We start from the raw sequence: 13,168 nt of genomic DNA, 5'->3' as shown, positions 1-13,168 counted from the left end.
AAATGATGTGGAAAACAGTCTTGAGTGCCTTCAATATCACAGGATGCCTGCCACAGATTAAATTATCCTTCTGGATAGTGAACTCTAAGCCTAAAAGGTCTACTCTTCTCCAGGAGTCATATTCTAGGATCTGCTATGTTGTCAGTGCAGTCATAAAGGTACTGACTGCAAAACGAACCTTATGGCTCTGCGCCCACAGCACAGTGGTTACGGTGCCAGCGGCATATACCAAGGGTGACGGGTTCGAAGCTGGCCCTGGCCAGCTAAGCAACCACAACAAAGCAATAGCCAGGCATTGTGGTGGGCACCTATAGTCCCAGCTACTTGGGAAGCTGAGGCAAGAGAATCTTAATTAAACCCATGAATGAGGCTGCTGTGAGCTGTGACGCCATAACACTCTACCAAGGGTAACACAATAAGACTCTGTCTCAAAAAAAAGAACCTTATTCAGATTTCATATTAAATTCTAACAATACATTTTCATGGAAAGTATCCATGACACAAACCCCACAACCCTTAGGCTCCATCCAAAAGCAATTGCCTAACTATTAACAAGAAATATCGGCTCGGCACCTGTGGCTCAAGTGGCAAAGGCGCCAGCCACATACATCTAAGATGGAAGGTTAGAATCCAGCCCAAGCCCGCCATCCAACAATGATGTATGCAACCAAAAACTAGCCAGGCATTGTGGCGGGCGCCTGTAGTCCAGGATACTTGGGAGGCAGAGGCAGGAGACTCACTTGAGCCCAGGAGTTGGAGGTTGCTGAGAGCTATGATGCCATAGCACTCTACCCAGGGCCACAGCTTGAGGCTGTCAAAAAAAAGAAAAGAAATATGGACACTGGGAGGCCAAGGTAGGTAGAATGCCTGAGCTCAGGAGTTGGAGACCAGACTGAAAAAGAGCAAGACCCCATCTCTAAAAATAGCCAGGCATTGTGGTAGAAGCCTATAGTCCCAGCTACCTGGGAGGCTGAAGCAAGAGAATCACTTGCGGCCAAGAGCTTGAGGTTACTGTGAGTTATAACACTGTGGCACTCTACCAGAGGCAGCAAAATGTAACTGTCTCAAAAAAAAAAAATATGGACAAAACATCTACTTCACCTTCGAACTCCAGGATCCTACAGAAACAATGCCTTCTCCAGTCTACATTAAGAGTACATAAGACTAACCATGGCTGGGCAGCTCAGGTAGCTAGACTATAGAGCTAAAGAACTCCTAAGTTGAAGGAAAAGTTGGACTTCCACAAAAATCAGTCCTTTTCTTCCAGTACCAACTTCTACCCTCTCACTACTATGTACAAGCAGGTGCATCCCGGTCAGCACAAACCCCTATTACTATTTGCAAACCAATTCCAACTCTATATTCTTTAACCTCTTGTGTAAGATAAGACATTAAAGATTCCCAGCTAAAAGATTTATTTTCTCCTTCAGATTTAATTAGAAATTTTAAAATGGATGTGGGTCAATCCTCTTTGAAACAAAGATGAAAGATTCTTGTAATTTATATTAGACTGTGTATGCAGTATAAATCTCTAATTACAATGTAAATCATGTGCTATAAGTCTTTTATCAGTAATTACAATGTACATCATGAGGTATAAAAATAATTGAAATCACCAATATCTACTTCCTGCAAATTTCAATCTTTCCCTAATTTACATTCAGAAGATGAATGCCCAAATTATATGTTAGACCTTTTCTGGAACACTCTAACCCAAGACAAAATAGGAGTTCTTCAGAAATCAACTTTTTCTTAAAGGCCCAAACAGCTTGATTCAATAATAAAATTATATGAAATATTTTAAATGTGTTATTATATAAACCACTTTGTACTGTTGCTGATATACAGTAAGTGATCAACAAATGTTAACTATTCTAATTTTCCATAAACTAGTTTTTTTGTTTTGAGATGGAGTCTCACTTTGTCACCCCAGTAGAGTGCTATGGCATCACAGCTCACAGCGACCTCCAACTCTTGGGCTCAAGAGAGTCTCTTGCCTCAGCCTCCCACATAGCTAGGACTACAGGCACCTGCCACAACGTCCAGCTACTTTTTTTTTTTTAAGAGAGAGGGTCTCATTCTTGCTCAGGCTGGTCTCCAACAGGTGAGCTCAGGCAATCCACCTGCCTTATAAACTAGTTTTTAAAAATTCATGGAACCTGAAAACTTTCTTAAACCTACTAGAAACTTCTCAATAATTAGAGTAGTACAATCTAAAGGAATAGAATTTAGTTAGCAAGACTTCACTAAACAATAAGATAGTGATTCCCAACTGTGGTCCCTGGAGCTTTACCATCAACACTACCTGGAAACTTGCTAGAAATGCAAATTCTGGGGCCCCTACTATACCACAAAGGTCTAGGGATGGGGACCAACCACCAGTGCTATAACAAACCTCCAGGCGATTCTAACATTTGTTCTAGTTTGAGAATCTACAGGCTAGTTTAACAAAGCTCAGGGTGCTTTGTTCTGTTCTGGAGGGACTAGGAAGTTCTATAAAGAGCAGCAATGATATATATCCTCTAGCACCTAGGACAGTATCATACACATAGTAGGCACTCAAATTTGCTGAACGAGTTAATTCAGTCTCACATAATCAAGCTGGCTAGACAATAACACCTTCAATTTACCTATTTCACAGAGGTAAGGAATTTTGATGACTATTTGCATTAACTAAATAATCAGGATACATGGGATACATGGACATAGGAGCTGTAAAGTAAATGACAAAGCACTGGGGCCTCTAGCACTTTAGTAAATAGCTCAGACTTCCAAAGTGTCACATGCTTTGAAATTTAATTGAGGCTTGTGCCTGTGGCTCAAGCGGCTAAGGCACCAGCCACATAAACCTAAGGTGGCGGGTTCCAATGCAGCCCGGCCCGCCAAACAACAATGCCAGCTGCAACCAAAAAATAGCCGAGCGTTGTGACGGGCGCCTGTAGTCCCAGCTACTTGGGAGGCTGAGGCAGGAGAATCACTCAAGCCCAGGAGTTGGAGGTTGCTGAGAGCTATGACGCCATAGCACTCTACCCAGGGCCACAGCTTGAGGCTCTGTCTCAAAAAAAAAAAAAAAAAGAAAGAAATTTAATTGAAAAATACATTTCTAATTTTGTCACTATAGGAAAAGGATTTGTCCATGGCTCCATGCAAGTAAACTGCAGAACATAAACTAAAATGTAAACCTTCTTGTTGCCATAAAAAGCACCTTATTTTACATATCTGCCAACTGCAACGTATGAATTCAAGCTGAATTCTTATTTGAACAAAGAGTTTTTATCAAATCAGACAACTGAGGAAATTTGAACACTATTTCATATTAAGAAAATATGATACAGATATCAATTACATTTTCTTAAAAAGAGGCTTTATCTCTTCTGAAAGCTTTAGAGAGGAAATGATATGATGTACTGCTCAATCTGCTTCTTGGGGGAGGGAAAAATGAACTAAGATTTGCCACTGAGCTGTTGAGTCATGAGGGCTCTCTACATACCAGGATTTTTCAACCCTGGCACTATTGAAATCTTAGGCCAGATGATTCTTTGTTGTGAGAGGCTGTCCTGTGTATTGTAAAAAGTTTAACAGCATTCCTGGTCATCGAAATTCTCTCCCATCTTCTCCGCCCCACCCCCCTACCTTGTAACAACACAGGAAGACTCCCACTTCAAATAAATAAACGAAATAAAGAATGAACTACTGATAGACATAAAAATACAAATCACAAAAGCATTATGCTACGTGAAAGAACTCAAAAAAGATTATATACTATATGACTGAATTTAAATCATAGTCTTTAAAAAGTAAACCAGCCACGTGAGGTGGCTCACGCCTGTAATCCCAGCACTCCGGGAGGCTGAGGTGTATGGATAAGCTGAGCTCATGAGTTTGAAACTAGCCTGAGCAAGAGCCAGACCCCATCTCTAAAAAATAGCCAGCCAATGTAACAGGCGCCTGTAGTCCCAGCTATTAGGGAGGCTAAGGCAAGAAGATTGCTTCAGTCCAAGAGTTTGAGGTTGCTGTGAGCTCTGACACCAGGGACTCTACCAAGGGCAACAAAGTAAGACTCTGATATTCACAAATAAATATATAAATAAATAAAGTGTGAAATCATAGGGACAAAAAACAGATCAGTGGTTGCTGGGGCCAGGGAAAAGAAAAGGAATTGACTGCCAGGGCCACAAGACACCTTTTCTCCTGATGGAAATGTTCTACATCTTAATTGTGATAGTGGTTACCTGACTATACATTTGTCAGAATTCTACAAACCGTATGCTTTAAAAGGATAAATGTTATGTCTCAATAAACATAATAAAAGAACTTCTTGGCAGACTAAGAGCTCCCATTTGTTCTTTTACACTTATCAGTCAACTGGCAGTTAAATCTAATACTTAGTGGTGCAGGAATGATAGGTAAATAATATGGTATACACCTGAGGTGTAACACTGACACAAGAGCACCACACTGTGAAAGATACACAGCTACTTCCAGAACATGCCAATACAACAGTTAAAAATGGAACAGGGCATGGGAAATTAATACAATGATATGTGATAATCTTTTGAGTTTAACACTGTCAAAAATTCAATTTTAAATACAATATATGAAAATCTTAAAAAGGCATACTCCATATCTCAGGTTGTTTTTAAAGAAAAAGTAATGTATAATGACATACAAACATAATACAAAATAATTGAACAAATTAACCAAAGACGAAGTGAAGAACAAGCCAAGTTAGTCAATAATAACCACAAACATTCACAGCCATGTATTTCTGAGTGAAAACAGCACCTTTATTGTCTGAAACATATACTGGAAGATCCATTTGAAATCTTTCATTATCATAAATGTAGTGCTATGATTGTTTTGGGTTTTAATTTAGAAAGTATGGAGCTCCTGCTCTGGTTCAATGTAAGGTTTTGCTTCTCTGAGTGAAAATTAATGATCAAAAGTAATTATCTCCCTATTCTGTGCATTCTTCTGGGTAGTCAAAGAACAAGAAAATGATCGAGTCAGAAATAGTTTCCTTCCAAAGGACTAGAAGAAAATGAATTCATTTGACTCACCTAGTCTAAAATTTTCTATTACTCACTCTTTATGTAATTTTCTAATCCATCTCAGGTGAAGGAACATATACCACTGTCTACTTACTGAGCATTAACTCCCATACATTAATATACTACAGGGATGCTTTGGAGTCTTAAGTTTAGACTAAGGTTTACATAAACAGATTAAATTACCTCACAGCAAACTAGAGGCATTTTCAAGATTAAAATGAAGGCATTTGATACCACTAGGCCACAGTGTCTCAAGACATTACTGAAAGCATGAAAACACACAGAGCAAGTAAGCCTTTCCTAAGAGATGGCATTTTCCTGCCAGCAATTACCTCTTTTAACACTTATAATCAAAGGGCAGTGAGGCTTCTTTACAAGTTATTTGCTAGATGTTTTATAGAAGATAATCAACAACTAGAATGGAACACTTCTGAACCTAGTGCTAGGGAAGAGTTCAGAAAACACTTGGACAGAGGCAAACATTTCTTCAATGAAATTTCTACTACAAGTTGTCGTTCCCTTAACAATGCTGTCCCTGACACTTTTTAAAGGTCCTCATGAACGAAATCAAATGTTCCTTTCATAAAATCATACAATGTGAGCGCTGTAAAGGATCTAAGCCACCTTCTTTTTAGGGAGGAGGAAAGCAGAGTCCTCAGGGGGTGTCCCTCGGGTAGGCAATGAGTGGCAGAGTACAGCTTCACTCTCCATCTTTCAAAATGCTTACCCTACTCCTTCAAAACACAGCTGCATGTAAACGAAGCTATTCCTTAATAACAGCTGAGCTCTCTTGGAGAACTCTTCCTAGTAGTATTTTGGAGTTCCTAAGGGGCCGCTAAAGATCCCTCAGTGGGTACTTAGTTTTAATGACCATCATTAATTTAGTTCCAGACTATTTTAAAGAACTGACCTTTATGGAAAGTTTACTGGACCCGATCGATTACCCTTAAATCAGCACCAAGAACATACGATTTCAACCTGACCTGACAGCTCCTCAAGAACTACATGATCAAATCTTAAAGATGTGTTTGGTTAAAAATAAGCACTGACCGCTGCAGTGACCTGACACACACTTGGATGTAACACCCTACGCGGCAACCTGGCCTCTCAAAGCACCGATCTGCAACTTATAGGCTTTATTAACACACCAGACCGCTGGCATAATCAAGACACATTGCACACCCGCAAGCGAGCAGTAGGACAGGGCTGGCTTCTGGAGTAAACAGTGAAACAGTCTGACCTGAATGTCTCTTGGGTGGCTACAGTCTGAGAGTTCGAGCTGGGGGAACACCCGACTGCCAGACCCATAGAGCCCGAGGAGAACGAAGGCCACCCTGAAGGTCCGCAGATTACTTACGTTTTCAGTGTCCCGTTCATTCACTGTTGGCAATGGAGTCCTAGTGGACATTTTACTACACTTTAATTCTGCACAATGAGAGGCTGAAAACAAAATAGCACAGCCCTAGGAGGCCGGCGACCTGCGTCCCCAAGTCCCCAGTGGTTCCGGAGCGGCGCCGTGGGGAGGGTGGCTTCCCTCCCCCCGACAGCCGTCTAAATCCCGGGCCTGCCCCGGGCCGTATCCCGGAGGGTCCCAGGGCCCATTCTCCTCTTGCCCCGGCGGCCGCGGCGAGAAGCCCAGGCAGGCGGCGGTGGCGGAGCCGGGCCTGCAGGCGACGGGCTGCGGGTCAGCCTGCCGGCGACCCCTCGCCTCAGGGCGCCCCGCGGGCCCGCGCCCCCTTGCCTCCTCCTTGGCTCCCGCCCGTCGCGCCAAAGATTTCAGCTCCGGGGCCTCCACACAGCGCTGCAGTCGGCCCTTGAAGAGGAGGATGTGGAAGAAGTGAAGCGCAAGACAGGTCGCCGCGGTTTGTGGGCGCCGACCATGGATGGAGCTATGGAGGAGGCGCCTGCGCCCGGCTGTTTTTCTGTCTCCGGCTTGCTTTCCGCCTCAGCCTCCGCCCTAGTGGCCACCGCCGCTGCTCCCGGCACCCCCGAGCTTCACGGACCCAAGATGGCCGTTCCCCGGCTTCCTCTGCTGCCTCCAGGCGCCGGAAGTGACGTCTTTGCCACCTCCCGGAGTTCCGCCAATCAGTGAGGCCTGCGAGAGCCGACCTAACCGCTGTTGCTAGGGGCGACTTGGCCGGGTCTCGGCCGAGGGGGCGGTGCCGAGGGCCAAGAAGGGCCGACTGGGTCTCCCCTGGCTCCTAGAGGCGGCGGTTTCTTACTGTCCCGAGAGTGTGGACACTAGCGAAAGAGCCAGGAAACTATCCTGTGCAGCAGCCTGAGCCTGACTGCTGAGTTGGCATTTACTGAATATAGATCTGGTTTATCCGGATTACAGATAGAACGCCTACTGTGTGCGAAAGTTGAGGTCGCACCCCTCTGACCGCACTGCACCGAATGGAGCCACCGGGGCTACAGGAAGGAGACTGCATCCTTAACTGTGACCTTCCTGCCTCTGGCTCTGGGCAGCCAAGACCTAGGCACGGATCCTGGGGGCCACAGGCGCCTCTTGCCCCCAAGGTGCCGGCGGTCTGGAGGGTGACAGACCCAGACCCAGCCAAATGCCATCCGGATGAAAGAGTGCAATAACGAGGGTGACACCAACGGAGTGATGAAGGTGAGGGCGAGACAACCCGTACAGGCCCTGAGGGACCAGTTTCGAAATACCTGTAGGGGATTTATAACCAGGTTCTTTCAGCCAGCCACATGTAACTGCTGAAAGGCAAAAAGTCTGCGTGCCAGCCTAACGCTGGGCTCAGTAGCCGCCTGCAGGCTGGAACACTGGACATGCTACTTCCCCTGAAGGCTTTCCTTGCCCTCTCTGCGTGCCTTGCGCCTCTGCTTAGCGCCTCTGCTCAGCACCTGGCCAACGGGGATGGAATCCATGGTGGAGGGTTCCAAGGAGGGAGAGTGGTGTCTGTTACTGAGAGTTTACCTTATGGGTACCTTACCTTTTGTTACCTCAGTTAGCTACAGGCTCACCATGCCGTTTGAAGTCTAGGCAGTCTACAGAGACTTGGTCAAAATACCCTGGTTGGTTAGTGACAGCTGAGATTTGTTCCTAAAGCTTTGGTAATAGATAAGCCTTTGTAGTGAGTGTGTATGTCGTGCTTTAAGTTTGATTCCCCCAGTCATCTTGCAAACCATCTTGCAATGTCTGAGACATTTCCTGCTCCATGAAAGATATTTATCTTTAAATACTAGAATCACTCCTAGAAAAGCCAGATGCTCCTGGTTAAAAAAAAAAAAAAACACCCGACTACTTAAGCCAAGGTCAGAGTTTCCCATTTCACACTCAGGATGCAGTACTCAAGGGGCCAAGTCAAACTCTATTTAAAATGTTAAGTCTGGCCTGTAATCCCAGCTACTCAGGAGGCTGAGTTGGGAGGATCACTGGAGCCCAAGAATTCCAGACTAGCCTAGGTACGTAGCAAGACCCTACCTCTTAAAAAAAAAAAAAAAAGGAAAAAGGAAAAACCTAGCCAGATGTGGTGGCACAGACCTGTAGTTCCAGCTACTCAGGAGACTGAGGTAGAAGGATCACTTGAGCTCAGGAGTTCAAGGGTGCTGTCAGCTGTAGTCATACCACTGCAATCCAGCCTGGGCAACAAAAATGAGACCCTGTCCCTAAAGGGAAAGAAAGAAAGAGAAAGAGGGGGAAAGGAAGGGAGGCATCTTTAAAAAGAAAGGCCGCCAGAAGAGATCAGAAGCTGGAGAGAAAGCAGTCCTACCCAGTAAATAATAAGTGTTGGCAAGAATGTGGAGAAGTTGAAAATTTTGTACACCATTAAGGGGAATATAAAATTGTGCAGCTGCTGTGAAAAACAGTATGGTATTTCTTTAAAAAAATTAGAAATACAATTACTATATGATCCGGCAATTCCACTTCTGGGTAGATATTCAAAAGTATTGAAAACACAGTCTCAAGGAAATTTTTGTACACCCATGTTCATAGCAGCACTGTTCACAGTAGCTAAAATGTAAGAGCAACCCAAGTCCATATGGATAAACAAAATGTCCATACAATGGAACATTATTCAGCCTTAAAAAGAAGGAAATTCCAACACATGCTAACATGGCTAAACATTCTGTATGATCCCACTTATATAAGTTACCCGGAGTAGTCAAATTCATAGAGGTAAAAAGTGAAATGTTGCCAGCGACTGGGAGAAAATGGAATGAGTTCTTATTTAATGGGCTGAGTTTCGGTTTGGGAAGATAAAAGACAGGGAAATGAATCGCATAACGACATATATGTACTCAAAGCCACTGAACTGTGCACTTACAAATAATTAGATGGTAAATTTTATGTTATGTGAATTTTACCACAATTTTAAAAATGACTAAAACAAAGAGTTGGAGTAACTTGTCTGAAGTTGCATAGCTAGTTAGCAGCAAAGCCCAGATGGGGGCACAGATCTCTCAAGTCCCAGCCACATGTCTGTGCTCCATGGCTAGTGTGAACATGTGGAAAAGGGATCTGTTTCAACACCTCACTCCAGCACCAGAAGGAAAGAATCTAGGTCCCTGATGGCATCTTTGAGTAGTGCACTAGTGGTGAGACTACTGTCCTCCAGACTTCTTGCAAGAAAAAGAAGCCCCCACTTGTTGGAGCCACTACTGATAGGTGGACTATTGCTTACAGCCCAGAGTATACCCAACCAAGGCCATCATGCTGAGCATCAGACCACCTGCCCCACAGGCCCGTGCTCTGCTCCATGTTTAGTTTAGAAGGGATGGAAAGGCTGATTCAGGTTTGTCACCATGTCACAGAACTTACTAGCATATTCTCCCAGCAGGGAATATGGGAACTGTTGGGACCCAGGGCCATTTCTCCAGATGTGGATAGCGGGTAACTGACAGAGAGCAGACCAGGAGCTGAGCGCTGAGAACGGAGCACTGCTTTGTATAAAGCAGCAGAAATGGTGAAAAAGCAGAGTGTAGTAATTATGGCACCCTGGAGTCATCAAGCCTGGAGGCAAGAGAAAGAGGGACAGTAGGTGCAATCCTTGGGACACCCCAGGTAGGCCCTAGATGCTTGGGGGCTTTGGGATATATGAGGTCCACTCCAGACTCTCCCCTGGGCCCCAGAGGTGAGAGCACTCATTCACCACTCCCGTCCTTTTCTTCACCTACTGGAGACTTTTTTTTCTTTGAGACAGAGTCTCAAGCTGTCACTCTGGATAGAGTGCTGTGGCGTCACAGCTCACACAGCGACCTCAAACTCTTGTGCTCAAGCAATTCTCTTGCCTCAGCCTCCCAAGTAGCTGGGACTACAGGCGCCTGGCTATTCTTTAGTTGCAGTTGTCATTGTTGTTTAGCTGGCCTGGGCTGGGTTTGAACCCACCAGCCTCATGTGGGACGCCATAACCACTGGTTATGGGCACCCAGCCCCCACTGGAGACTTTTGCCCTCTATGAGCCCTGCTCCATTCTGTGGCCCAGAAGGTGCCTCAAGAATTATCACTTGCAAGATTTTGTTCTTGGCTCAGCGCCTGTGGCTCAAGCGGCTAAGGCGCCAGCCACATACACCTAAGGTGGCGGGTTCGAATCCCCAGCCCAGGCCCGCCAAACAACAATGATGGCTGCAACCAAAAAATGGCCAGGCGTTGTGGCGGGTGCCTATGGTCCTAGCTACTTGGGAGGCTGAGGCAGGAGACTCTCTTGAGCCCAGGAGTTGGAGGTTGCTATGAGCTGTGATGCCATGGCACTCTACCCAGGGGGATAGCATGAGGCTCCGTCTCAAAAAAAAAAAAAAAAAAAAAAGATTTTGTTCTTGTCATTCCCCCTGCCTGGACAGGCTTCCTGGTCTACCTGAGCCTACCTATTGTCAGATGGTTTTATCTATTCACTTCTGTCTACACCTAGGGAATTCCCCCACCCTCCTTGGCTTTTACTACCTGAGGTCACAGTACATTGAATGAGCACCAGCTGTGTACCTGGCACCTATGCTAATACCCCCCAACTCTCTAACAGCCTAGGGGTAGATATCAATGGGTATGTCAGAGGGACTAAAGCTGACAGGCAGCTGTAACTTGTCCAGATCACTGACAAGCAAAAGGAGACCGAGGATTGGACTCTAAGGCCTCTGCTGTGTTCTCCACTTGCCTAATGGCAATCTAATCCCTTTGTTCTGGCTAAGTGTAGGGCCTTCTAGCTGCTTATACTTCGGTCAGCACAGGGACCAGTTAAAAACTCAGTATAGATCTGTTTGCACTTTCTGTCCTCCTTGCTTCTGCAGTACTGTGTCATTCAAGCTAATTATGGATGGACTGCTTCTCCGCTGAATCAGAGACCATTCAGCCTTCCTAAATATGTTATTCTGAAAAATCATTTCACAGCTCAGAGCTTTATCAGTTCTTGTGCTTTTCCACAAAATTCAGATGACTCTGGGGATACATACTCAGATAGGGTCATTTGCCCTGAACTAATTTTCTAGTTCTGGTCTGCTAGAAATGATGGTTCTCAATCTAGCACTAGATACATGTATATACAGTTGTCTCCTGGGTGTCACTACTAGATCCTAATAGTATAGCTCTCAGGAGTGTGCCCTCTTCCACTGTCCACTCTGCTCTGAGCTGGAAAGACCCATTGTTTGGAACTATACCCAAAGATCCAAGGTGATGAGACAACTGTGGTGAGAGAGAGCAAGGGCTTTTGGATCCTACATTTGAGCCCTGATTATGGCCCAGAATGCTGGAAGAACCATGGGCAAATCACTTAATGTCTTTTTGAGGCTCAGTTTCTTAATCAGTGAAATGGCAATAATAATACCTACCACTCACAGTTCCTGTGGGGCTCCATGGAGAAAATGGACAGAGAGCAGGCAGCATATTACATACAGAGTTCACCCTCCCAAACCCCACAGGACCTGCCTCCCTGGGCTGCTGCATTTTTCAACTCTCCCCTTGAGATAAGCACTGAACTTAGAGCATGGAGACATAGGTCAAAGCTTATTAGGCCACACATAACTGGGAGTTAGAGAATCATTCCTCCTCCCAGGTTTCCTCCTCCAATTTCACCTACCTCACTGGGTATTGAGTTCATTATAGGAAACAGGGTATGTAAAACCCCTTGGTAAGGGATCCTGCAATGCAAGATAAGGTGTTTGCATTCTTATTATTACCTCTGTTTTGCAGACAAGGACATAGAGAATCAGAAGGGCAAGAGGCTCTCTCAGTCTCCCATAGGTAGAAAGCAGTGCCCTCAGACTCTAGCCTGGTTACTCTGACACCAGCTGGCTACAAAGTCAGGTGGGTAACCAAAGGATGGGAGGGAGAAGAAACCAGTGGGTAAATAAACTACTCAAGTGCTCCCAAAGCCTCCGACCTGCCTATTCTTTTAGCGTTGACCTATTAAAGTAAGCATATCCCCCAAACACAGACAATAGGTTTTTCAGAAACAATAAACTCTAAGTTCTTTTTTGAAGAAAGACTATGTCCTTCATTCCTTGGGCTGCTGCCCCACCTTTGAAGCCATTTGACCCCATTGAGTGCCATCATAACAAGCCATATTAGCCTTCCTGCCTTCCTGCCTCTCTCCTGTTTACTGAGCACCTACTTTGTGCAAAGTCGTGTTTGACATAGCAGTGCTAACTTTACCATCACTAGACACACATAGATGAATTCCTGAACAAAGTAACTTCAGGACATGAGAAATATAATTCTTATTACAGTTAATGAGTTGGTTAACAATTAATTAAAAAATAATCAGGGTAGGATGGTAGAAACTTAGCTTCTTTTCTTTTAATTTTTTTTTTCTCTTTGTAATAGATGTTCATAGTACAAAATAAAAAGCTGCAAAGGGGTACAACAGAGTTAAAAAAATCTCCCCTCAGGCCTGTCATGGTGGTTCACACCTGTAATCCTAGCACTCTGGAAGGTGGGTACATTGCCTCCCAGGTGGGTGGATTGCCTGAGCTCACAGGTTCGAGACCACTCTGAGGAAGTGCAAGATCCAGTCTCTAAAAAATAGCCCGGTGTTGTGGTGGGCACCTGTAGTCCCAGCTACTCGGGAGGCTGAGACAAGAGAATCGCTTGAGCCAAAGAGTTTGAGTTGCTGTGAACTATGATGCCACAGCACTCTACCAAGGCCAACAAAGTGAGACTCTGTCTCAAA

The 13,168-nt window shown here is 44.8% G+C and overlaps 1 protein-coding gene across 3 annotated transcripts in view; it reads right to left on the bottom strand.

The window, feature by feature from the left end:
• The window catches only part of MARK3 (microtubule affinity regulating kinase 3), an 89,978-nt gene extending 82,871 nt beyond the window's left edge, over positions 1-7,107 (bottom strand). For all 3 annotated transcript variants that reach the window (XM_003799336.3, XM_003799338.3, XM_003799335.3), the window contains exon 1: positions 6,409-7,107. In XM_003799336.3, the coding sequence (XP_003799384.1) occupies positions 6,409-6,459 (51 nt within the window). In that variant the 5' untranslated portion in view covers positions 6,460-7,107. The remainder of the gene's footprint in view (positions 1-6,408) is intronic.
• Positions 7,108-13,168: the final 6,061 nt, after the last annotated feature.

This window comes from Otolemur garnettii, unplaced genomic scaffold (genome assembly GCF_000181295.1).
Source record: "Otolemur garnettii isolate 467f Iridium unplaced genomic scaffold, OtoGar3 scaffold00149, whole genome shotgun sequence".
NCBI classification, from domain to species: Eukaryota; Metazoa; Chordata; class Mammalia; order Primates; family Galagidae; genus Otolemur; species Otolemur garnettii.
This window is presented reverse-complemented; position numbering and strand designations above follow the sequence as displayed.